At 35.1% G+C, this 27,512-nt stretch overlaps 4 protein-coding genes across 6 annotated transcripts in view; 2 read left to right on the top strand and 2 right to left on the bottom strand.

Annotated features, from left to right (window-relative positions):
* LOC114250604 (receptor-type guanylate cyclase Gyc76C) overlaps positions 1-6,924 on the top strand; it is a 33,642-nt gene extending 26,718 nt beyond the window's left edge. For both annotated transcript variants that reach the window (XM_089730606.1, XM_089730605.1), the window contains 10 exons: positions 670-847; positions 2,482-2,639; positions 3,593-3,892; positions 4,199-4,312; positions 4,669-4,809; positions 5,503-5,574; positions 5,680-5,769; positions 5,938-6,013; positions 6,342-6,500; positions 6,602-6,924. In XM_089730606.1, coding sequence (XP_089586732.1) covers positions 670-847; positions 2,482-2,639; positions 3,593-3,892; positions 4,199-4,312; positions 4,669-4,809; positions 5,503-5,574; positions 5,680-5,769; positions 5,938-6,013; positions 6,342-6,500; positions 6,602-6,795 — 1,482 coding nt within the window. In that variant the 3' untranslated portion in view covers positions 6,796-6,924. The remainder of the gene's footprint in view (positions 1-669; positions 848-2,481; positions 2,640-3,592; positions 3,893-4,198; positions 4,313-4,668; positions 4,810-5,502; positions 5,575-5,679; positions 5,770-5,937; positions 6,014-6,341; positions 6,501-6,601) is intronic.
* A 5,525-nt stretch (positions 6,925-12,449) lies between these two features.
* LOC114250601 (T-cell immunomodulatory protein) lies at positions 12,450-15,130 on the bottom strand. Its single transcript, XM_089730614.1, has 2 exons — positions 13,205-15,130; positions 12,450-13,120 (listed from the first exon to the last, which is right to left on the bottom strand). The coding sequence occupies exons 1-2, from the start codon at positions 14,541-14,543 to the stop codon at positions 12,690-12,692; spliced, it is 1,770 nt and encodes a 589-aa protein (XP_089586740.1). The 5' UTR covers positions 14,544-15,130; the 3' UTR covers positions 12,450-12,689.
* Positions 15,131-19,646: 4,516 nt separating this feature from the next.
* On the top strand, positions 19,647-24,837 carry LOC114250615 (MOB kinase activator 4). Its single transcript, XM_028184564.2, has 4 exons — positions 19,647-19,927; positions 20,113-20,276; positions 22,015-22,224; positions 24,342-24,837. The coding sequence occupies exons 1-4, from the start codon at positions 19,874-19,876 to the stop codon at positions 24,574-24,576; spliced, it is 663 nt and encodes a 220-aa protein (XP_028040365.1). The 5' UTR covers positions 19,647-19,873; the 3' UTR covers positions 24,577-24,837.
* On the bottom strand, positions 24,627-27,197 carry Rpp25 (ribonuclease P protein subunit Rpp25). 2 transcript variants are annotated; one of them, XM_028184565.2, is made up of 4 exons: positions 26,983-27,197; positions 26,187-26,371; positions 25,993-26,112; positions 24,627-25,120 (listed from the first exon to the last, which is right to left on the bottom strand). In XM_028184565.2, the coding sequence occupies exons 1-4, from the start codon at positions 27,076-27,078 to the stop codon at positions 25,000-25,002; spliced, it is 522 nt and encodes a 173-aa protein (XP_028040366.1). In that variant the 5' UTR covers positions 27,079-27,197; the 3' UTR covers positions 24,627-24,999. The 2 variants fall into 2 exon arrangements, with proteins under 2 accessions (XP_028040366.1, XP_089586744.1); XM_089730618.1 differs by having other exon boundaries at positions 26,942-27,083.
* Positions 27,198-27,512: the final 315 nt, after the last annotated feature.

Raw genomic sequence — 27,512 nt, 5'->3', positions numbered from 1 at the left:
CAGGTTCAAATGGTCGTACAAAGTTATTAAACAGTTGACTGAATTACATTCGCGGTTGATTGAAGTTGATTGAAATACAATCGCGGGTGTACTGATCTACCTATTTCAAGAGTTAAGGTTCAATGTAGTATGCGCCAAACGAAATCCAGCCACAGACTTAAACATAACAAAAGTGCGGCACATTCTGAGTGGCTCCGTGTTCAGTGGTCTCTCCCTTCTTAGATAAGCAACTGTAAAGCTCCATATGCGACGCAACCATATTTTTGTGGAATATAGCGTAATAGATGTGTGTTATTTGGTACTGGACAGCGGACTGCTTCCACTATAGACCATTGGGTTGTATATGTCCAGCTATGTGACGGAATCTATCAAGGCAATTTTCACCAATTTTCTAACGTCGCATCCACTTGGAAATCTTCAAACATATCAAAGATCGATGGAAATACACAATAGTTTAAATTATCCTAGCCTAATATCCTGACCAGAACCATCACCGAGATAGTAAAAAGTTCATTCTAATTCTAGTTCGGGTTGCTTATTAAAGCGCGTTTAGTTTTTGCTTTTTAAACTATACTTTGCTAGGTGGAATTTTCACTTCGTGTTCAAGGCAACAACAGCAAATTATTTTCAAGCAAAGGATTAATACGTATGCGAGTTTAATTGTTTCAGTTTGTATCCATTTACGCTGCGTACTTGTATGATTCGGTGAAGCTGTATGCTAAAGCTCTAGATGAAATAATCAAGGAGGAAACTCAAAAGGAGCCCTTGACGCAGGCCAAACTAACGAATATTGTCACTAACGGAACAGCCATTGTGGCGAAGATGATTAAAAGTTCGCCATACAAAAGTAAGTCAAATTGTATTACATACCAAAACGATGTCGAGGGATGAAAGGCTTAAGCGACATTTCATTTGATACGCGACATTTGTCTTTGTAATTAAAGGTGCCTTTTATTTGGTATTAGCATCAACAATTCGATGTTTTTAATTGAACTGTAGTTAAGTTCGCTCCATTGAAATAGCTGAAGAATTTTTTTTGTAATGATATTATATCTTATCTTATCTTATCTTATACCTTTAAACGAGCAATTCTTTTATATAAATAATCTGAATCTCGGAAACGGATCCAACGATTTTCATAAAATTTAGTATACAGGGGATTTCGGGGGCGATACATCGATCTAGCTACGATTTATTTTCAGGAAAGGTTTTTTTTATTCGTGTTTTCAATAATCAACTCTTCCCGACATCTATTGGCGAATAATAATACTATTTTTCTTAATTGAGGGCAACTTAAAGACACAACAAGATGGCGTTATAAAAAAAAACTCATTATCTAGTTAAACTTTAAATGGCTTTCCGGTAAAGTGCAAAAATGACACATTTCCGATCCTGCGGACAGAATGGAAAGCAGTCGACGTCGCCCAAAACATGTCATCTCGGATCCTCCCGATCCACTAACGGTGCTTTTAGGTACTTCAAGCACCGGTCACCGTTCTCGTCGAACCCGTCGCTTGCGACGAAGGGCTCGACGAGTAAATTAACTCTCAGACACAGCTCACTGAGTTTCTCGCCGGATCTTCTCAGTGGGTCGCGTTTCCGATCCGGTGGTAGATTCTGCGAAGCACGGCTCTTGCTAGGGTTCGTGTTAGCAACGTCATCAGGTTTGAGCCCCGTGAGCTCACCTACTAAAGCTAGGGTTACGCTGAAATAGCCCCTAGGGCTATCAGATTAGGTAGGAAAAAAAAAAAAAAAAAAAATGTCGCTTAATATGTTTTGACGCTTAAGAGGAAACGCGGGTTGCGTTTGATCCATAAAAGTATGCCCTATTTCCTCGATGAACTAGAGTAGATAAACACTTTTATACACATCTATGTATATACAGTAAGTAGTACACTGCTACATTCCTATATACATATTTTAAATATTATTTGTAATATTAATATGATTCTTCTAAAATTACGAAAATTGCCAATTTTTTCGTCTTTTTTCCATGTAAAAAAATCACATTTTCAAATGAATAAACTGAAAGCTATACTACATTCTGTAAACTAAAGTCGCTTTTCGTAAATAATTTCAGGATCATAATATTATAATCGGTTCATGTTATACAGTGATAGGGTTATACGGAATATCGATTTTTACGTTTCATATTATATAGAGTTGGGACTGCAGCTCAAGACTTATCGTGGGTACGCCTTCCGCTATGTGGACTGGCGACCTGTTGAAGGGCGCGGGAATCCGCTGGATGCAGGCCGCGTAGGACTGGCCGTTGTGGCGAGGCATAGGGGCAGCCTAGGGGCAGTATAGGAGTGAATGAAAGATAGATAGAAAAACTGCAGCTGTCTCTTTATTGTTACACATAGGAAGTCTCAGGCAGACAACAACAATATAATTTTTTAAAGTCTGTTTCTCAGTACCAAAGTTTTCTTTTAAGTTATGATCGAAATAATATGATAATTGTACATTCTCTCTATACAGGTGTGTCCGGTTTGACGATACGTTTAGATGATCGTGGCGATTCCGAGGGAAATTTCTCCTTGCTCGCTTTCAAGCCGATCAACAACGAGATTGATAGAAACTGCAGTTACAGTATGATACCGGTTGCTCATTTCCAGCAAAACAGTAAAGAGTTTCCGGTGAGTACCCATTATTTTTACAAGACAGAAAAATAATAGACAAACGAATTACTATTATAAACTGTTAAAATACAAATATAGATTAGAATATGGGTATATAAATAGTTGGGTCACGGACGCTAAGTAAACCGGGAGACTTGATTGCTTCAACGTTTTTTTTTCTTCTACGAGGGCAGTACTGAAAATTTCGGGAATTAACGAAGTGACACAACATTACTATTTAAAAATGTATTTATTGCTTTTCGAAGTATTCTCCGCGAAATTTGACACATTTTTCCATACGATGGAACCAATCATTGAAGCAAACATTCCATTCGGAAGTTGGGGTCTCCAAAATGGCCGTTTTGTAGGCGTCCACAGCTTCTTCAGGTGATGAAAATCTCTGTCCACGCAATTTATTCTTAATTTTAGGGAAAGTATAGAAATCATTAGGGCTTAGGTCGGGGCTGTACGGCGGATGGTCTAATAATTCTATGTTTTCTTGCTCTAAAAACTCTTTTGTTCTGTGCGCGGTGTGAGAACTCGCATTGTCGTGACGGAGGATGATGCGGCGGTTGCAGTTCTCTTTACGGTGTTCAGAAACGACCTGTGGCAAACAAATGCTAGCATACCATTCTGCATTAACCGTCCTTTGTCCCTCAAGAGGAATAGTCGTAACATGGCCGGTTTTGGAGACAAACGTGGCCACCATTTTTTTTGCAACACTCCGTGAACGAAAATTTTTTGTTGGCTTTAACTCATTTTCGAACACCCAAACTCGTGACTGGTTTTTTGTTTCGGGTTCGTACGCGTATATCCAGGAAACTAATCTACGCTGCCTACCTACACTGTCTAAAAAAAACTGTCTACCCAATAAAATTATTGTTTTAAGCCATTATTGACTCTGTTGTCGTCACATGTACGTAGTTAAACGGAAACGGTTAAAATATTTGGACGTGGATTTTTTTTCTCAGGATTACAAACTGAATTCTCGTATACCGATCGATTGGCCTGACAGCGTGAAACCGGAGGACGAACCGTCTTGCGGTTTTAACAACGAGAAATGTCCAAGGCACAACTCGCTGATAACGTTGACGTTACCGTTAGCGTTGACGGGAACGTTGGCGGTGACTTTGTTTTGTGTGTTATTCGTCACGGTCAGCAAATACCGAAAATGGAAGATCAAACAAGAAACAGAAGGTTTTCTTTGGGAAATAGACGCACAGGAAGTTACCGGATATTCCGACAACGGCCTCGTGTGCTCGCCCAGTAAGGTATATAATATTATGTTGTTTTTATTTTATCTCATGCAATCAGTAACGCCAACTACGACACTCAGTATATCCAGTTTTTAGAAAGATTGAACATTGATTGACACTGTCCATTTTTATTAGTAGCAGTAACCACTCTGTGAAATGGGTTGTATTCTCGTCTGCATGTGTACAAAGCAAAATTAACTAGATATGCTTGCATTTTTAATTTTTTTTTTTTTTTTTTTAGTTTTTGTAGATCCCGCTAATTTCACTAGTTTCAAGGTTTTTTATTTCCGACATTAGGTTGAATAGTATATTTCGTTACAGTTATGTCTAGCGAGCGGTATATCATACGAAATGTGCCCACAAAAATTCACCACGACGGCGCAATACAGAGGGAATTTAGTCAGGATAAAAAAATTGAAGTTTTCTAAAGAGAAGGTAATAATTTATCATAAAAAAGGTATAATCTCAAGCACTACCATTAAATAACGAACTCGAGATTACAATATTAATTTAGTTTTAATTAGTTTATATCGAGGGGTGAAAGGCTATTTGGTTTTAGCGAAATTTTTGCAACTTCACAGGAGAGCCATTTAAAGTTTAAAATATCATAACAAAAAAACTTCTTCAGCTATTATTATTAATATTTCAATGGACTAAAATTTATTGAAGTTCAATTCAAAACATCGAACTGCTGATGCCACTGATAATACCAAATAATACGGACCTATAATTACAAAGATAAATGTCGCGTATTAAGCGAAATGTCACCCCTCGATGTATAATCTGTTCAGGATATATCTCGGGACATAATGAAAGAGATGCGGCTGCTGCGCGAGCTGCGTCACGACAATCTCAACTCGTTCATCGGCGCCGTCGTGGAGCCGATGCGCGTGCTCATCCTCACCGACTACTGTGCCAAGGGGAGCTTGTATGTGAGTACTCTCGTCCGCACATACCTGGAATAGGCCCTCAGGCTACCCGGGAATAGATATAAGCGTTCGAACAAATTTATCGAAATTCAACCTAAAGCAGTGACATCTAAGATTTAGAATCGTTTTGCGTATCCTATTGCATCTTTAATTTCATTATTGACATATTTTTGGAACAAATAGGCAACTCGACTGTACCTATATTTTGTTTCATCGTAAACGCTAATACTTGTAATGTAATACTAATAATGTCTATAGGATACTATACAAACAAAAATCGTTTTTTTAAGTCACAAAATAGTACTTGACTGTTTGTGTTGTTTCGTATATATACATGTAGATACAAAAAAATCAGTAGGCAATCTGTAATAACGTTAACAATTGCGTATAGATAGGAGTGTTCATAAATAAATTAATCTAAGATTTCTCATTTCATTTTATTAGAGTAGATGGCTCGCTGGAGTCACGCTCTTACTGACTTAGAAAATTTCAACTCATCTAATAAAAGTACTGGATACTGGTTGTAGATAAAAAGAGAGAAAAAAAAAAGTTTTCTCAAAAATAAATATTCTTACCTAATAGGTAAACGCTTAGATCTGTTGCCTGTATTAATTAACTTTATTGCTAATTAAGCAATTTTTTTTAAATGTGTGTGACCTTTGAGTGTTACGAGTACATATTCTAAATAATTTGCAGGATATAATAGAAAACGAAGATATCAAATTGGATCAGATGTTAATATCTTTGCTTATTCACGATCTCATTAAGGTATGATTGTTTTTTTCTATGAGTTATTGTGATATTACTGTACCAATCAATACTCCTTCAAAGTTGAGATTTTTGAAAGCGTTCACCTGTCTATTTTATTTCCAGGGTATGATCTTCATTCATTCATCGCCTTTAATATTTCACGGAAATCTTAAATCCTCGAATTGTGTAGTTACATCAAGATGGATGTTACAAGTAAGTTCAGCTTTGAGATAATAAACCATATTACCTTAAACGTCAAAGATCGATCGTTTTTAACTATGTTATTCATTACATTAGACTATGTTACTTATAACGTGGTGAATAAGTAGTTTGATGTATTTGTTGTTTGTGTGAAATAAATAGTTTAATTTATCCATTCAGGTAGCTGATTTTGGTCTTCGTGAGCTGAAATATTGCGCTGAAAACAAGTTTATTGGAGAACATCAATATTATAGAGGTGCATGAACCTTATTATTATAATATTATTATAATAAATGATCGGATACTACGATTGAAGGGCACAGGATATATTCAAAAACTTTATTGTTTGACACCGCAATAAAAATAGCTAAAGATTGCGAAGCTTATTTTGCATATCATCATCATCATCATCATCATTCCTTCCTATTACCCTCTGCTGGGGTGTAGGAATTAAATATTTTGCATATAGTCACATAAATAAAAAATGCTGCTTATAAAGTAAATAGCTAAATATTAATAATAGTCTTAAATTGTACGAGTTCTTATAATTTGCGGCATTAACACACAGTCGTGACGTGTTACAGGTTTGCTTTGGAAATCACCAGAGTTGTTGAGAGGATTAAACAACCCGAATGGCATCGTGGGCGGAACGCAAAAAGGTGACGTCTATGCGTTTGGGATTATTCTATACGAAGTGATAGCGAGAAAAGGCCCTTTTGGAAATGTCGCAATGGAGCCCAAAGGTGAGCCTTTAAATGAAAACAAAAAGTACATAATACATTTTGAGTTACTGCTTAGCAGTAAGTTATATTTCGTTCGTATATACCGTGGATTAACATTTCAGATATAATAGACCGCTTGAAGCGGCCGAAGTTGGACGGCGAAGAGTTGTTTCGTCCGGACACGAGCAGCATCGACGGCGGCATCGACGACTACATCGTGTCGTGCATGAAGGACTGCTGGGCAGAAGATCCCAACACGAGACCTGGCTTTCCTACGATTAGAACCAGACTAAAGAAGATGAAATCGGGACAGTAAGGGAAACTATTTAGTTTATTTAAATCGTTAAGTCAAATGTTAATATCAAATATATCACAGAATGCATTTATTGGTCATGTGCTGAGTGCCACTTTAATTATATTCAATAATATACTGTATAATAATTTAGTATTTGTTAATTCATATTATAATAATGTTTCTTATACAAAAAAGACTTTTTTTTGGGCCGGGTCCGAAATTCCTACGAGGCCCCGCGCCTAGGGGGCGCGCGGGGTATGTGGGACTGGTTCGCGACTGCAAAATCGCGGGCCCAAGGATGTTTTCAGGACCCTATCCACTAAATGACTCCCATAAACTCTTCGCCCAAGCGTCCGATCCCGTCAGAGGTTAGAACCCGGATGAGGTAAGGGGGTTACCGCGGTCAACACTACAACCAGACAGCGCAGCTCACCACAAGGACACCCGGCCGACCGAGCCTTCGGGCCGCCCAGACGGTGCCGCTGGTGAGAGAGCTGGCAGCGAGCTCGGGTCGCTCCTTGACCTTCACCGGGGGGATAAAAAAAACACCTGACATGATGACCTGATTTGTACGATTTAAAGATTAGTTATCTAAAGAAGTTGATTATTACTACAATGTTTAATTTATATATTGGCATATTATAATGCGAATGCCACTTTGAAAAGTTTAATATGTGTACAGTAAGGAACGAAATAAGTGCCTGAAGACTTACCGATCCTTCCACTGCCTCGCGCTCCCTGGGCTCAGCGTCGTTTCCGGAGGTGGGACCGTCTGTCCCTTGACTGGTACACGATGAATATATTGTCGCTGGTTCTATGTTTAAGCGTGACTTGCGTTGGATAATTTTGGCTAGTCGGCCGTCTACAGGCGAGATCGAACCTTACTGCGCCTAGGTTAAGACTTGTGTTGTCTTGAAGATGTAATATATTCTTTACCTAATACTCGATAATAATAAAATATACGAAACAAGAAAAAAATCTGTTTCAGTACGAAACAATATGGTACATTATTGTACTTATGGTATATCGAATAATAATATAATACTTTAGTGTTTTGTTAATTAATATTATTTTTATTACTCTGTTTCTTATACAAAAAAAACCTGACTGGGTATTTTGTATGGTTCAAAGATTGGTAATCTAAAGTACCTAGTTGGTACTACATAATAATTATAGGCAGGTTATCAACGCTTTCATATTTTAAAAAAATGCGTAAGCCCATGGATTGACATGACATAGTATCAGCAAGTCTGTGAAGTGTACTAAACCAATTTATTCATGTTAATGATGTTTTTTGTTATTTTATTTATTTGTTATTTGGGTCATGTTCATAACTTACACTGTCTTTACAATACATGCATATATCTTGCAAGATACAATCACAGCGAATGTCTGGCATAATTTTAAGTAAGCAGAAATAGGCACGATGACATTAATTGCCGATGCTGGCTGACAAATGCGCTATATGACCAGTAGAAATACCAAAGTTCACACCTTGAAAGAACGAACATTCCAACGAATACCCCATCACCGAAATCCGAATACCCCATCATCGGATAATGGCCTAGTGATCAATAAATAAGCTTCTATAGAATCAAAGTTCTGGAAAGAGAAAGAACTTTGAGCAACAACTAAATCATTATGCTCATTATAATATCGTTCAATAGTTAATGCTTCATTTTTTTGTTACATAAAAGAAAACTGACTCCAACGTTATAAAATGAAAATATCATTAACTTTTCCAAAGCTAATTAAGGATAACTAAAAAGTACTAATGAAATCAAATCTTGATCTAAATTTAAATAGCACCTCATGAGAAGCACCACCTTTCAGAAAAAAAAGAACCATTAAAATCAGTTCGCCGAGAAAAAAGTTCTGAGGTTCACAAAAATACAGTCTAATTGCCATCCTACTCCTTTTTTGAAGCCAGTTTAAAAGGACTAGTCGGTAGAAAGAAAATGTGTCCTCACTTTGTGTACCCCTTTGTTTTGATTTTATAACCCTAATCATTTATCAATAATCGGATAATGCGATGACTAGCGCGTCTATTATAAGCTGCAAGTTTTGAGTCGGCTAACGATGCGTCACATTCATTTCTTTAGACTTCATCAGATAGGGTTTCTTTAGATTTTTCCAGTACTACTTTGGCTATCAAACTTAAAGGTGATTAACTATTTTTTATCGAATATCAGTATAGTCTAAATTACTTTTGACTGGTAGTATCTAACAAAACTCATTGGTAATAGAGGCCAGGGCCCCCAGATGTCACGTATTTTCTGACGAACGAAATGTGGCCAATTGCGTAGTGTTAGTTTGTACTAATAACGCATGCCTACCTGCTACCTTGCTTAGACGGCCAATTTTCAGATATCAGGTACTCAAGGCACATAAAATCAGGTCTCACGTATTTTCTGAAAGCTGAGTTTTACGTATATTTTGGGCAATATCCTTAAAAATAAGTCGCCAATACTCCCAGACACTTTCCGTCGGCCGAATTGCTTTGCAGACACTTTAAACAATCGTCCCCTAAATTCAATTTAATACCTCTGTGGATCAATTAATTATTAATATTAAAAGAAAATCAGTTAAAAATTAAATAATCATGTAAATAATTAATCAAATTATATATGGGAATTGGCCCTATTTGTATATATCTAATGTAATGATTTTTTTCGATTTCGTATATATATTTTTTTAATACTCTTGTAGGCAGACGAGCACACGGCCCACCTGATGGTGAATGGTTACCGTCGCCCATGGACTTCAGCAATGCCAAGGGCAGAGCCAAGCCGCTGCCTAATTATACATAATATATATAATTTTTTTTACCCGAGAGGATAAAATTCGAGAATATGAACTATACTTTGCCAAATCAATTATAAAATAATTAAATTTACAAGGTTTTTGGTATTATTTTACTTAATTCGAAGGAAAAGAAAATTGAAATTCCGAAGACCGGCTTACCAGGACCGGCAGAATCAAAGATCAGAGTCAGACATGATTCTACTCTAAAAAAAAGGGCGATCCCACTGATATAGTCAATTATCGCCCTATCAGTATGCTGCCCACGCTCTTCAAACTTTTTTCATTGATAATCGAAAAGAGCATAAGAGAATAGAGGAAAAGCAATCAATAGAAGTCTTGAAGATTTGAAGTCGTCGTGGCCTAAAGGATAAGACGTCCGGTGCATTCGTATCGAGCGATGCACTGGTGTTCGAATCCCGAAGGCGGCTATCAATTTTTCTAATGAAATACGTACTTAACAAATGTTCACGATGGACTTCCACGGTGAAGGAATAACATCGTGCAATAAAAATCAAACCCGCCAAATTATAATTGCGTAATTACTGGTGGTAGCACCTCTTGTGAGTCCGTACGGGTGGGTGCCACCGCCCCGCCTGTTTCTGCCGTGAAGCGGTAGTGCGTTTCGGTTTAAAGGGTGGGGCAGCCGTTGTGACTATGCTGAGACCTTGGAACTGTATCTCAAGGTGTGTGGCGCATTTTACGTTGTGGTTGTCTATGGGGTCCAGTAACCACTTAACACCGGGTGGGCTGTGAGCTCGTCCACATATCTAAGCAATAAAAAAATAATAGAGCAAGCTCGCTTTAGACTTTAGACGTGGATATCAGAAACCACTCTACGTGGTGTTTATCTATTATCGGAAAACCTTCGACAAAATCCGACACTCTTCTATATGGACCGTCTTAAGCTCACAACGCGTTGAAAACAAATATATAGTAATAATAAAGTATTTGCACAAGTAGAGTTAAACTTGAGACAATAGGACCACCGATACCCATAAGGCGAGGCGTGTGTGAGGCAAGGCGACCCACTATCCCCGACAATGTTTATAGCGATACTGGAGATGGTCTTCAGCAAATTAAATTGGGAAAGAATAAGGATGAATCTTAATCATTAAGCAATTTCATCAACCATGCAAGATTTGCCGACGATATTATTCTACTATGCGAAAGTGCTAAAGATATGGAATCAATGATACACTCACTAAAAACAATGAGCTACGAAGTGAAATGAATTTAAATAAAACAAAAATTATGTCCAACAGTATAAAATATCCCATATATCTCGACGAGAAACCATTAGAATACGTAGGTAGATAGTTACTTAAACCCAGGCAAACTTTCCTTTGGAAAACAAAACAATGAATTAGAAGTTGAACGAAGAATTTCAGGAGCATGGAAAAATTCTAGTGACATACTAAAGGGAACCATGCCTATTAATTTAAAAAAGAAACTAATGGACACATGCCTGCTCCCCTCTATCACCTACGGCTGCCATACGTGGAAATACGCGCTATGCGTAAAGAACAAAATCAGATAAACGAAGTATGGAGAGAAGCATTACGAATGTGAAAAAAAATTACAAAAAATGCCACACAATATCACACTGGAAAAGACTTTTTTTTTTTTTAAGTTATACTTCTTTAAGCGCGTTATGAAAAACTGATGAGATTGAAATTTTACAATGCGCGCGCACCGTGACACAAAATTAACAGAATGAACTTGCCCACTTAATCGCTCATTACAATACGACCGACGTAACTTGGCGAGCCTGAATATAGCCGCAATTGAACTATCGCGCATTCATTTTTTAGTAATATAAATGACAAAATTATTATTTAATATAATTTATACTAAATATTATTAAATTATTAACGTTAAATATTTATTATAAATTATTTAATATTTAAAAAAAAAAACTTACGCGCGTAGATAAGTATACACGCACCCTTTTTTTTATTGCTTAGATAGATGGACGAGCTCACAGCCCACCTGGTTTTAAGTGGTTACTGGAGCCCATAGACATCTACAATGTAAACGCGCCACCCACCTTGAGATATTAGTTCTAAGGTCTCAGTATATTTACAACGGCTACCCCACCCTTCAAACCGAAACGCATTACTGCTTCACGGCAGAAATAGGCGGGGTGGTGGTACCTACCCGTGCGGACTCATAAGAGGTCCTACCACCAGTAATTATGCAAATTATAATTTTGCGGGTTTGATTTTTATTACACGATGTTATTCCTTCACCGTGGAAGTCCATCATGAACATTTGTTAAATTTCATTAGAAAAATTGGTACCCGCCGGTGGGATTCGAACACCGGCGCATCGCTCGATACGAATATACCGGGCGTCTTATCCTTTAGGCCACGACGACTTTAAAATTACTACGACGATGACGACTAGTTTTAGATGCACTAAATTTCTGACAAAAGTTAGTGGCGCTGAGCAGGCCATGTAGCTAGGATGAGCGATGACCGTTGGACCTGTAGACTCTCGTTATGGCGGGGGCCTGCAGGTATTAGAAAGAAAAGAAGACCGGTAACTCGTTGGGACAAAGATATAATAAAAATTGTTGGTAAAAACTGCAAGACAATCGCCAAAGATAAAGACAAATGGAAAAGTTTGGAGGATGCCTTCACTCTCACATAAGAGGCGTTCTTGCATGTCTGCACGCTATATTAATATAACCTTTTTTTTTACATATTTTACTACAATTTTATGGACTGAAGTGACCCGACTAATATTATACACATTATATATTATGAATTCTAATTAGTATGTAATATTATTAACAATCTTTAAAGTTTAGTAATGTCACTTTTTAAAAATACGAGAAATAAGCCTTTTTTTTATTGAGAAAAATTAAGTATCACAGCAAAATTTTTATTAACAAAAAATATACAACTAATATACAATACAGGTCTACCTTAACATATTAATTATATAATGAAAGTAGTAGATCTCTAAAGTATACAAACATTTGCACACTAGCAATTGCAAACAGGTTTAAACAAGCTTGGTTTTTTTTGGCCCAATAAATTCAGACCCCATCATTAACCACAATATAGAGTGAAAATGTCCTATAGTGTTAAAGGTTGGCATTTAATTCATATCTTTACATAGGTCTGATCATCAATCTCGATGATATCTTGTCTATCATTTCTTTCTTTCCAATGCAAATATAGTACACACCCTGTTATGATAACTATAATTGCAGTTAGTACAAAAACACTTTTGAGAATCACTTTGCTAGGTGTAACAAATAGTTGTGCTTTCCATTGAGATGGATCATAAGGTGGCACAGGTATTACAACTATTTGAGAATTTGGAATAATTTGAGTCCAACTTTTGGAATAGCCAGATAGCCCAACATTTAGTGTATCCACAAAGTTTGGTGTTCTGTCAAGACCAAATATGGAATAAGGAAGTTGTAAAGCAAAATATGCAGACTGCGGTAACTGTGCACAAACACCTGTTCTATAAGTTCCTTCTTGGGACCATGTATTGTATCCAATTTTCGGTCCTGGTAAATTAGTACCTGAAAATTAATAAAAGCTATTTATAACAAAGAAACCAAACAGCAGTTAATAAAAAAAATTACTTGTCCTTGAATAAAACTTACCAAAAGTAGCCTTTCTCTTGTATAAAGTAGTGTTTAAGATTGGCACTATAGCATTAGTTAAGCCAGTGACCACAATAACCTTGATAAAGTTGGTATCATATTCTAACTCATTTCTAAATGAATGCATTGTGTGTGTTTGAGATGTATAATTTTTCTTAACATAAATTATATCTAAAACTCCATCCATATAAAAATCGTAAAAAGTGGCCATTACAATATCATTACCAAATGAATCAAACATATCCCAGTGTATTTGAAATGTTCTAACGAATTTACATCCTGGTAAATTGCATGGTATATTATGAAGTAGGAACACTCTAGTGTCATTACTGTGGGTCGGACTTAGTACCATTAAAATATCAGGGTACCCATCCATATTGTAATCACCACTACGCATTGTAATGGTGTCTAAGTAAATTTCATCTCTTGGAGGAGTAAATCTCCATAACGTTCCTTTGCCATCATTAAAGTCCACTTGGAGATCATGCCACTCAATATTGTCATATATTAAAATAGTGCTGTTGAAACAATCAATGTCATAACATACAGGTATAGCCAAATAAAATTTTCCAGATAAAGAAACATCTAGAAACAATGCCTGGCCATAAATAGCAGCATGGCCAATCAAAAATTCAATACTATAGTCATACTTAAACCCATTTGTATCTTCATTCAGCCACACTTCAACTTCGGATGTGGTAGTTATCAAGAGATCTGCTGCATCATCATCATTTACGTCCAGAAAAGAATGCGAGTGAGGTTGTTTGATTTCTTTGTATAATTTTTCATCTCCCATTGGTTCTTCTTTGGGTTTGTTACGTGACTTGTCAAAAATCCAAAACACTCGTTTGCCCTCAACATTGATACCAAACAAATCTAAGATCATGTCTCGATTGTAATCCATGACTAATGGCTGTTCAAATGTTACTGCTTTCGTTTGAAGAGCATCAGAACAATTTAATGTGGGCATACCTCCCCAAAGTATACTCACATTGTGAAATTTTGAAGTATTGTTTACATTTTGAGTGGTCAATAGTATATCCATGTAAGCATCTCCATCGTAATCTCCTGGTACAATACTAGTGATAACAATATCAGAAAAGTTGCATGTAAATTCGGATGGCCTTAGAAAAGGCTCTTTGTCATATGCAAGAAAAACGTTGACAGTTGAACTATTTTTAATAACGAAGGCGTCAGTTAATTCGTCAGAATTAAAATCACCGAATGCAGCTATAATTCCTTCGGAATATTTTCCAAACGAACTGCTAGTAATATCACTTACAAAAGAGCTTGTCGACAAAATTACATTAAATAACAAAATAAAAATTGTGTATACCATTTTCGAACATAATCTTATCTGATAAATTAATTTATGTGTTTTAGGTAAATATACGAATTGGAAATCTGCTATTGAAATTTTACACTTTTGTCACTAAACTTATTTAAATGCTTTATGTCACATATTATGTACGGTACATTATTTACTAAACTTTGTGACCATGTTACATTTTTTTTTTTTTAAGAGATTTTATGACCTGGTAACTAAGACCTTTAAGTCATGTCTTATTTTACTTTATTTTCTTAATTTTATGAAAAATGATAATATGGAGTGAAATGAAATGAAGATGATTAATTTGAGACATTAATCAACTGGGATGAAATTTAATGAAATGAGATGATATGGGATGAAACATAATCGCAGTAAAATGGTGGTCATTTACTGAGATTTTTTCAGTGGACTTTTTGGAGGAACCCGAGAAGTTACGTCCAGCAGCTTTGTTTCATTTTCCCACATTTGTGAACTTTCACAGATATTAAACAGTTAATAAACCACCATTATTACACATTTAAACCTGAAGAAACACTAAATAGACAAAATAAAACAAATCACACAACTTCACTCCTCGCGTTCCCGCCAAAAAGTCTGACCATGTTACATTTACGAATTACACCATAGATTATACACTTAAAATTACACTTGTCTCATCTATGAATTGATAATGAAAAAATATCTATACATACCTATTATTTTTTCAATGTGTCGATATTTTTGATAGATATTTAATATTTCGATATATCGATAGAAAAAGCCAAGTATCGAAAATGTATAAAAATCGATATTTTTTTCAGATCAATAATCATTTATATGTTTTAAGATGAATAAATCCTAAAAAAGAATACTTTTTTTTATACTAACACATCTTTTTCAAAAAAATATAATGTGTGTATTTTTTGTTTTAGGTCGACTCGCTTTGTGGTTTTAAAATTTGGTTTTTAAGTTTCTTAAAACTACGTTTTTTAAAATTTCTTAATAATTGTTCTTGATTTATTAAAATTTAAATGAAAACGAATATTTTCTATTAAATCATACCGATATATCGATCGATATCAGTATTGATATTTTCAAAAAATATCGATACTATATTTATTTATCCATACATCTGTAGTTGTCTGTTTATGATGCCGGCCACTGACATGCGCGCATGTGAAGGGCCGTCAAACATTCATTCGCAAGCTTAGCGGCTGTGCAAATGGGTTCGGAACTCAATTTGCGAACCCGTTTGCGCTTCCTCCTACACTTGTTTACGAATGTCTCACGAATTTCTCCTCCTTTTTAATTCGTCACTAGAACATTGAAGAGAATTTGAAGAAAATTTTAATTTGCGTAATCACTGGTGGTAGGACCTCTTGGGAGTCCGCACGGGTAGGTACCACCACTCCGCCTATTTCCGCCGTGAAGCAGTAATGCGTTTCGGTTCGAAGGGTGGGGGTAGCCGTTGTAACTATACTGAGACCTTAGAACTTATATCTCGAGGTGGGTGGCGCATTTACGTTGTAGATGTCTATGGGCTCCAGTAACCACTTAACACCAGGTGGGCTGTGAGCACGTCCATCCATCAAGGCAATAAAAAAAAAAAAAAAAAAAAAGTGTGTGTGTCCGCTCCGACGCACGACTGGAGTTTACTGGATATAAAAAATTAAACGAAACAATACGAGAAATAGTTCTATATTACGACAACACGATACACTACAGATTATTAACAAATTAACGAGACACAAAACAAACGACTAACAAATATATGAAAATACAATAATGAGAGAAACGCGCGATCAGTACGAGGCTTTGTGGCGGACTGCCGGCGCAGCAGCCCGGCGCGCATTTCGTGTGACATGCGCATAACGCATTTCGTGTGACATGCTAGTACGATTTTGGTCCCCATAATTTTCATACCCCGGGCCTATATATGTAAATCGATTCTAAAGGAGTAAACTCCAAAAAAAAGTGTGTGTGTCCGCTCCGACGCACGACTGGAGTTTACTGGATATAAAAAATTAAACGAAACAATACGAGAAATAGTTCTATATTACGACAACACGATACACTACAGATTATTAACAAATTAACGAGACACAAAACAAACGACTAACAAATATATGAAAATACAATAATGAGAGAAACGCGCGATCAGTACGAGGCTTTGTGGCGGACTGCCGGCGCATGTACTAGCATGTCACACGAAATGCGCATAACGCATTTCGTGTGACATGCTAGTACGATTTTGGTCCCCATAATTTTCATACCCCGGGCCTATATATGTAAATCGATTCTAAAGGAGTAAACTCCAAAAAAGAGTTTTTAATTCTTTCCCAGACATCCTTAACAGCCATGCTGTTTTTATGGGATTTCTTTTGATGAAGATACGCTACACAGTAGACGTCACGATCTATGGAAATAGCGAAACGTCCGTTGCCTTCGCAATCCTGGGCGCAACTGGTCACACGAATGTGTGGGAGACTACGCGAAGGATCGCGGTTCGCGCGCTTTGATGTCTGTTAAAAAACCGACACAGCTTGGAAAACCACGAATGCAGCGAAAACTTTGCATAATCATTTGCAAATGTCGTCCTACACTTGCGGGTTTGCGTATTCGTGCGAATGTGAGTGACCGGTATTAGAATAATTAGAAATCACTGAAATTTCTACAAGCTTGTTAATATTCAATATCATTAAAAATAACTGAATTTATTAAAACCGCGCTAATCTATTGAGTAATTGGCCGTCTTCACTGACATTTTTTTGTTGAAGTATTGTTAAAGTTTGTTGAAGTTGTCAATATTTTTTTAAACTACTTAGGAAATAATTAAACAGTATAAACGTACCTGTTAACAAAACGCTAGTAAATACGGCCATTGCCAGCTGACTGACAAAACCGGCCCATGCGCAATGTAGGCGTAAGGTGATGGTTTGCTTATTAGATATAAAATAATTCATAATTGGGAATTTAATTGTTTTTATGATCGAACAATCACCAATAGTCGTCGAACAAACGACAATTGATCAAATTTCATTAATCTAAGATATCTAGTAAGGGGGCCGACTTAAGAGTGATCATTTGTTTAATTAATTATAAATAATGAAAGACGAAAAAACCATTTTATATTCGAACATTAACGACCAAACGACGAACAAATAGATAAAAATAAAAAAAATCCGAAAATCAAAAAAGAATGGGGCCAAATTCAGTGAGCCGGTAGATTATACACATAATACTTGAGATATTAAGAGGAGTAGTTTGGTTATTTGATTTACTTATTACCGATAAAACGGGGTGATTAGGGACAAACTCCAACTTGATGAACAATTTTAAGGTAGTTGTTGATGTTTAAAATGCTATATCAGGATCAAAATGATTGAGTCTGAGAGATTGAGGGTATCTTTGTTATCCAATTTAAAGCTTTTAAGCATTCCTTTTTAGCATTCCAGTTTAAGCAAAAAAAGCAGAAATAGGTGCTATCTCTATTTAACTGGAAATTGCGGTTAATGGGGACGAAATTCGTGTTCATAGAGTAAATTGCTAGGGCTGACACTACTTGGTTTTAATTAATTAATTAATTTATTGCACCAATAAAGTGATCACTGACAGTCAAAAAACTGACAAAAGTACATGGCAGATGTCACCTCAATTATGGTGCAACGGACGGTGCATTGAGAACAAAAATAAAAAAATAATATATAACTAAAACTTGAATACATTTAATTACTTATGATTAATTTATATTTACTTGGGACTTCTAAATCTGCGACAGTTTTTTTCAGTAAGTTGTGAGACAATTATAAAAAACATCTATTTCATCACTTAAAATTGTCGGAGACCGCGCTACCGTGGACATTATCGTAGTCCCAAAGGATTCTGTTTAAGGGAGAGTAAGCACCTAAATTCAAACGAGCGGGCTTTCTTTAAAAAAAAATCTTATAAAAGCGAGTTTATATTTCTTCGTTCTTGGTAAGTACTTAGAGGCTGATATTTTTATCTAGATTAAGAGATTAGGTGTGTCGATTATTGTATGGATTAATCAGATCTTTTTTGCCACGGTGTTTCCGGAGGGCTATGACATGTCTTTCTTCAAACGAGGCTTGTGGAGAGCATTAAACGGTAGGCAGTGGCTTGGCTCTGCCCCTGGGATTGCTAACGTCCATGAGCGACGGTAACAATTCTCCATCAGGTGGACCGTAAGCTCGTCTGCCTATACGGCAATAATAAGTTAAGTTAAATTGCTTAGCTATTTCAACCAAAGACTTATCCCCAATTTCATAGGCTTCTTTTGTTGTCTTTAATATCAAGGGATCATATCTCTTATAAGGCTTTGCACTCTTTGATGCGTACACGCAGAAGATATATCTATAAATAGAAAACAATACGTAACTGATAATATAAATATTTGCCAAACAATAAAATAACACTGCATTGATAATTTTGAATAAATTTTCTAGACAAAAACATCATGAATAAACCAGATTCCTACCAACACATTTAAAAAAGATTGTAATAACTACGTAGATAACCCTACAAACCTGTACCTATTTATACTTAGGTCGTTCCCATTTAACTTATTCTCATCCCAAGTGACCCCTTTTTCGTTGTTATTTGTACCTGAGACGTCCCCATTGTTTCCAAAAACTACAGATTTTTACATGTATTTTTATATTATCAAAAAACATTAAAACCAATAACAACTGAGATTTACCTATAATATATATGATGGTCCAAACACTAAACGTTTATAAATCACAGGCGTCTTCTATTATTATCAAATAAATAAAAAAGAGCAAAGTTTCTAGCACTAAAATAATTACCACCACAAGAAGTTAATTTGAAATGCGATTTTTTATAAGTTAGCTGCTATTATCATGCATATTCAGAGATGTTTTGTAAAGTTTCAACATTCTACTATTACACTATAAAAAATGGAAGATTTTGCAACGGTTTAAAAATTAATATTGAGCGTCGAAAGATTTCCTGGTTTTGTCCCCATTCACCTCTCAATCCCTAATCACCCCATTTTACTGTACTTTCTTCTGGGAGTCACTATTTTTAATCCAAAGTAATGAAAATTATTCGGATCTCAAATATTAAGCGCATAGATTATACACTTAATATACTTGAGATAAGCGTATAATCTATGATTCGGAGTCCTCTGTCCTCTCTCTCATATTATGAAAGGATTTTTTTTGGCTAAAGTTAAAGTTTCTTATAATTCTAAAATATAAATAATAGTGGTAGAGGTGAAGCATAATTCAAATAAGTGCCGTCGTAACTATCAGAGGCTTGTTAACATTCAAACCAGTATAGACAAACAAAAGTATCTTTTCGCCATTCCACCAAAAGAAATGACCGACGGAGTTCAAATACTCCGACGCAATCGACCCGGCACCAAAGCCAAGGTATGCACAGCAAATGTAACTGAATTAAAACAGGTATTGTGGCGTTACTTATGTGCCACCATCATATATCAATTAAAATTATTTCAGGATTAAACCGTAAAAGTAGTTTCTATTGTGTTTATTATTTTAATTAAGACTCGCGAATATCGAAGAATATTCTAAATTACAGTCATTGTTCTAATCAGGACTTCTGTCGCTGGCCTGATGAACCCTTTGAAGAAATGGATAGCACATTGGCTGTTCAACAATTTATTCAACAAACTATTCGACGTGACCCTTCGAATCTCGAAGCTATTTTGAAGATGCCAGAGGTGTTGGATGAAGGTGTTTGGAAGTATGAACATCTGAGGTATTTTTCTTGTGTTTATTTATAACTTACAGCTTGTTCTAATGTCATAGAATATATTCTATCGTCTTGCTGCTGAAAGAACATGTTACACTGTTAAGATGTAATTTGGATTTACTTATAGTGTTTGGACTAAATTATATTTGATCAATATAATTATATTGTTAACCTTCTCTCAATTGTTGAACTTGTAGTTATTTTAACTTAAGTAACAGTGTAGTAAAGATTTTTCATCAATTTTACTACATATTACATATTTACTATACATTTTTGTGTATGTATTTGAAATTTAATATACCTAGTCAGGTCATAAATTCTGTCACATGTTTAATGTAAAATAATTGAAACAATTTTATTCATTATGTAACCATTCATATACCAAAATGAACTTAACAAAACATAGATTCTTATGACACTAAAGTTTATTCAAAATAACCTCCGTGATTTTGAATACAGGCCTTCAATCTGCGCGGCCAGTCGTCTATCGCAGCACGAACGAGGTCCATGTCAATATCGGCGGCTGCCTTAATCAAGGATGTCTTGAGTGACTCCAAATTGGGATGAGGCTTTGAGCACGCCTTTTCCTCCAAGTGTTGCCATATCTTGTAATCTAACGGATTCAAATCTGGACTGGAGGAGGACCAGTCTTCGTGCCGGATGAAGTCGATTTCACGCTCCGCCAGCCAGTCTTGTGTGCTCTTCGCTCTATGAGCTGGCGCCGAATCTTGTTGGAATACCCAGTGCCTGTTATTGAACATGATATGAGAAACAGGTTCCACAAGGTTCGTCAGGACTGTATTTTGATACACAACTGCATTCGTTTTTACACCTTTCTCACAAAAATGTACCTCTGTTAAGCCCCAATAAGAAACTCCCAACCATACCATGAGTGAGGATGGAAAATGACCTCGTTGGACACGCGGAATACGGTTGCTCGCTTCTTCACTACTGTGTGCGTACACCTGATCATTTTGTTTGTTGTAGCTCTCTTCTACGGTAAAAAATTTTTCATACGAAAACAGAATTTCCTGATTTTTTTTTCCCGCGTACCGCTTCAACAAAGCGCGGCATCTCTTCAGTCTCAGGTCCATTAGACGAGCATTCAAACGATGTCCTGTTTTTCTTCGATATTCGATATGCCTGAAGCCCTAAGTCTTCATTTAACACCCTTTTCACCGTGGTTCTGCTTAACCCCATCTGAAGGGCCAACAGTTTCTGCTTACGTTTGGGATTTCTTCGAATTCGCGCCTTCACAGCTTTTATCACTACTGGAGTCCTAACAGACCGAGGGCGACCACTTCTTGACCTGTCATCTACACTAGAGTCTTCATTGTATCGTTTGATGGTACGATAAACGAATCTTTTGGTTATATTCAAATTTTTCAGTATGTAAAAAATTTGAATTGGCGCGTAACCGCAACGATGCAACGCAATAACTGCAACACGGTCTTCTTTAAGCGTCCACTCCATATTTAAAAATGAGTAAAATTCTAAAAGTATACATTTTTATTTTCATGAACAATTCGAAATTCGAATTCAATAAACTTTTTTGTGACCAGCATTCTAAAAGAAAAGTTTTTACTGTGTGACAATACTTATGACCTGACTAGTTAATTTTCATTCTACCTACCACTATTTACTCTGCACTACCTTTGGTTGACTGGTCGAGTATGCCTTAGGCATTTAGTCCACCTTTGTAAATGTTACATGAAGTGTAATAAATAAATAACATATTTTACAGACAATTTTGTATGGAGCTCAATGGATTGGCTGTGCGCCTACAAAATGAATGCAAACCTGAAACATGTACACAAATGACTGCAACAGAACAGTGGATATTTCTGTGTGCAGCACATAAAACTCCTAAAGAATGTCCAGCCATTGATTACACACGGCACACTCTAGATGGAGCAGCTTGCTTGTTGAATAGCAATAAATACTTTCCAAGCAGGTTTAAACTTTATATATTCTTATAATATTACTAGCTGACCCGGCAAACGTTGTGTTGCCTTAAATAAGATTTCTAGGGAAATTCTAGTCTAATATATAAAATTCTCACAAACTTCATTCAACCACATAATATAGTAAGCGGCACGTAAGTTGGCAAGGTTTTGGTGTAGTGGGGGTAATGTCGCGCATAGTGTACATTGCAACAAAAAAATAGTCACTTTTATTGCCCGCATATATGTTAATTTTATTTTATTAAATTTTTTATTTGCCATAATTTATTTTTAAGCCTGTGTGTTTAGAAGAAAGTTAAAGAAAAGAGAGGAATTCGTGAAGTGTATTAGGTGTTATAAATAAAATACAATTAAAAGTTAAAAATTTTATTTAAAAAAATATACTTAATATTAAAAATTATGTGTCGCCGTCGTCACTATCATTTTCTAATAGTGCTACCCCTTGGATTAAATTTATGGTAGCACCTGAGCTGGTGGAAGGAGTTGGCTCCTCATCGTCGACATAACGAAGAGTCGCTGTCGTCATTGGCGTAAATAATAAAACGCTCAGTGACTGAATCGACTATAATTATGGTCATTGGTATTTGGTCCTGCCATTGCAAGCAAATTTAAAACAATAACACTCGTAACAAAAACTAAATTTAAAACAGTAATAACAACTCGTAACAAAAACTAAATTTAAAACAGTAATAACAACTCGTAACAAAAACTCAATATAAACAAAGGGTTCCTACAACTTTAGTAGGCGCATGTGTAACCGGGAGCGAACGGAACGTGGACGCGGTGCGGGAGGGGAGGGTCGACTGACTTACCAATCGCGCGCTCGGAACGGTGCTACGTCTTTCCCCGCGTCCCGCTTGACAACCAAAGAGACCTAAAAAACGACTTCTGCGCATCTAGCGACTCTTGCCAAGTTACGTGCCGGGGACTATACCTCATTATAACCAAGAAAAAAAATAAAAAATGTTTGGGGTGGACAGCCCTTATCAGTTAGGGGTATGAAATATAGATCGTAGCCGATTCTCAGACCTACTGAACATACTATTGATACACAAATAAAGCCAAAAAAACATGGCTGGCAAGCTACGATTGATACACAAATAAAACCAAAGAAACATGGCTGAAAAATGTATAGTGAGTAAGACAGGAGACCGGCTTCGTCCTCATCCCTACTACGTGATGTTTGCTGGATGAGAGGCGACACCTGGCGGGGATAACTGAACGATTGAATTTAAAAAAAAATCATAATTAAAGGAACTTGAAATTATAAACTCTGAATAAGAATTTATCGTACTACAATTGAGTCGACTATTATCAAAGCCGGCAATGTGACTTTTGGACAATTATTGGTAAATCAGAAAAACGAATTATTGACTTTGTATTCCATTGGCAGTCAGAAAACTCTTCTGAACGACATCTTAGATAAATAACAGGTTAAGTATTAACCTTTATTTAATGCAGGTTTTGAACCGTATTCTTTGAAGGAGACGATTATATTCAAATCAATCTGTATTGACATATCAATAACATTTTTTTGTCCAAATGCACAGATTGCCACCTTTGATAATAGACGACTCAATTATAATATTTGATTGCCATCTTGCAACCTTATTGCGGATCTGTGCATAGAATAAAAAAATTAAAAATCGGGATGGAAAAATAGGGGTTGATCGTATAAGAGTGAAAATTGAGAGTAATATATATATTTTTTTATTTTAAGTCATGACAAAATAAAAACAAAATTCTTGCAAGAAAATTTAGTTTTTAATTAGCAAATAAAAAATAAGTGTTGATCGTAGAAGGGTGAAAATTGAGGATTGTATGTATTTTTGTATGTTGTATCATAAAAAAATAGAAATTAAAAATTTTGTCTAAAAAATAAAAAATAAAATTTAGGGTGGACTACCCCTAACATTTAGGGGGATGAAAAATAGATGTTGGCCGATTCTCATAGATACCGGATAAGCATAAAAAATTTCATCAAAATCGGTCAAGCCGTTTCGGAGGAGTATGGCAACGAAAACTGTGACACGAAAATTTTATATATTAGATGCAAACCAATTGTTCTTTAATACAGTTAAATAAAACATTAATTAATTTTTTTTAGGGTGAACATCAAGGATTCATCAATTGCCAAGTTGGGATCCGTTTGTAGAAGGGTTTACAGGATCTTCTCACATGCATACTTTCATCATCGTTCAATTTATGATGCATTTGAAAGAGAAACTCATCTATGCAAGAGATTCACATATTTTGTAACAAAATACCCAATAATACCTCAAGAAATTCTAATTTTACCTAAACTTGATGATGAAGTACCAGCTGGTGAATCAGAAGCTTGAAATTCGTTTAAACAATTACAATTTAAACATTTCTCTGATGGAAAACAACATTTAAATTGAATTTATTTATTTACATACATGTGTTTCTTCCACTACCAAGGTTAAATTATATAACTAATTTAGTGTGAAAAATTGTGTACACCAATATAAATTAAATTATTTATATGCATTAACACAATACAATGTTCATTCTACATAGGTTTATGGTATTGATAGATCTGTAAATCAAGTATAAATAAAATGTGCACAAACATTCATTTATTTGCCAATTTCACTTATTGGATTCAACACCTTTTATTACAAATATACACATAAATAATATTACAAAAAAACATTGTGTCTATTATTGTTGAAGAAATAAATATTTAATTACAGGATAGTAATAGAAATTCGTAGGAGTTAATAGTTCATATAGAAAAATATTTAATTTTTGCTATTTTGAATCTGCTTGAATACCTTTTTTCGTTTTGAGTGTAGTTGCTGTTTTTTATTTGGTTGATTCTCATTTTGTTCCCAAAACTTTTTTCCATTTATTGATTGACAACTAAAACAGAATACAATTTGTGATTATTTTCATAACCTACATACTTTGTCAGATTAAAAATAGAGACAAATAAATACTAAAATATTGCAGGAAATGAATTAGGTTTAATATAATAGATGGTGAGATTTTTGTGATTTGATTTTTCATTTAGTTTTGCCTATTTGCATAAAATAATATTTAAAGATAAATTAACAAACTGTAATAGTTACATATGTCTAAAGGAAAGCTTAATTCAACAATGATAATATACTTATTATTGTTTTGGTAATAAAATTAATATAAAAATGTGTTAAAATGTATATAAAAGACTTGTTATGACAATCAATGTATGTAAAAGACATACAAATTGAAGAAGGCTATTAATCACATATACTTGAAATTATATGTACTCCTAAATACCCATATGCAATGCCAGACTTTTAAAAAACACCAAGTTGCATAGGACAGCCTATCTATCTCTTAATCTAACTAGCTTACTATGACTCTGCAATGATCATCCTGCCTGTTCCAACAGCATAGCTGTCATTAGAATAAAGATATTCTATTGGTAATTAGTAAATAATATAAAATACGGCACATGAGAAGCAAAAATGAACTTCTTAATTTTCAGATAATGGCCCATAGACTTATATACATTGCATTTTAAAAACTGCAAAAGGCACATATTTATGGCAACAGGCAATAGTTATTATGGACACAAATATTTATCTTACGTCAAACTTAGTAACAGTTTCCTCCTGGTAATTTTTTTATAATTTTTATTAATTAATATCTTTATTTTTCGCAATAATGAAATAACACTTTTTTTTAAACATATTATTATCCGCAACACGCTTCATCAGATGACACAAATTGAAAATGAAATAACTCACCCAAGTTGATTAAAATCTTTCAAAGGTTCACTTGTTAAGAGAATATGAATAGCAGGTATTTGGCGTTTAACTACTAACGTTTCTAAGCCTTCAATTTTAGGCTCCCAGTGCTCTTCTACTCTAAAGGGAAAAATCAATGTTTAATTAGAAAATAATGAGATTTTTTTATTTAAACAGGTAATGATTTATCATACATTTGGTACAGTAGTTTGGTCACTTGGTGCTGAATAGAAAATTGCCTTTTTATAATTTCTGCACAAGATATTGTTTTGGAGATAGCTGCACCAACACCGCTCCAAACAACTGCTGTTGCTGTTTTATCTTCTAGTATGCCGGTTACATGGTTTAGGAGGTTTGACATCTTACTTCCTCCTCTGACCTGTATCAAATAAGTAAATAATAATATATATATAATTATAATTTCTTTATTTACTACATAAACTCTTAAATCATGACCCAGAATACTATACTATATTTAACAAACTGAAATTACGCAGATGGCATAAACAATATAAAATTAACCAATGATCTTCACACTAGGCATAGCCTGTATCGTGAGGACCAAAATGCGATTTACCATGTATATAATTGACCTCAAAACGACATCACTATTATTAATAATTATTACGCTCAAAACATGCGTTAGAAGATTTAACATATAAGATAATAAAAAAATTTCAGTAATAAAAATAACACATCAAATAATTACTCATATGTGGGGAGCGTAGACATAAACAATTATAAAATAAATTGATAAGAAAAAATAAACAAAAAGATACAAAATTAAAAAATCTACTGCTATTTCTTGCTTTTAATTAAATTCTCTATGTCCATATAGTTCAATGTAAGCAACCATTTTTCACTAGTGGTTTAGCTTGCCTAACCGTTTTGTGTTTTAGGTTTTCATTACAATGTCTAATTTAAATAAATTAATATTAAACACCCTAACCATCAAGTTTGACTCTTTTTTAATTAGAGTTTGCGATGTACCTGCATCCAAAGGAAATTATCAGGTAAGCCTTCAATGGGAATTTTATCTCGTTCAAATTCCTGTTCAACATTTTTGCCTTTTGTATAATTTTCCATTAGTGGTGATAATTTATACACAATACATTTAATATGTATGATATCTGAGGTTAAATTGTTGTGTTGAGGTTATATTTACGATTGTTTGTTTGTTTGAATTCGTCCATTAGACAGGCAAAGGGAACAAAGTTCATACTGCAAAATCTTTTGTAACAAATGCTGAAGCCTGTCGCATGAAAAGTGAAATGGACGGAAATTAAATTAAATTAAAAGAAGTGAGGAATTTTTGGGCGAGAAAGCGAGATACAATTTTTTTTACTATTTTAATATTTCTTGGAGTTTAAGCGTAATATAGTGGTGGCTTGTTAACCGCTTACGATCTGTGAACGTGCAGAAGTGTAGGATAAGGTGTTTAAAGTCGTCGTGGTCTAAAGGATAAGACGTCCGGTGCATTCGTATCTAGCGATGCAACGGTGTTCGAATCCCGCAGCCGG

The sequence above is a fragment of the Bombyx mandarina genome, chromosome 10 (genome assembly GCF_030267445.1).
Source record: "Bombyx mandarina strain Sakado chromosome 10, ASM3026744v2".
Classification (NCBI taxonomy): domain Eukaryota; kingdom Metazoa; phylum Arthropoda; class Insecta; order Lepidoptera; family Bombycidae; genus Bombyx; species Bombyx mandarina.
The sequence above is the reverse complement of the archived record's forward strand: the minus strand, read 5'-3'. Positions and strand labels throughout refer to the sequence as shown.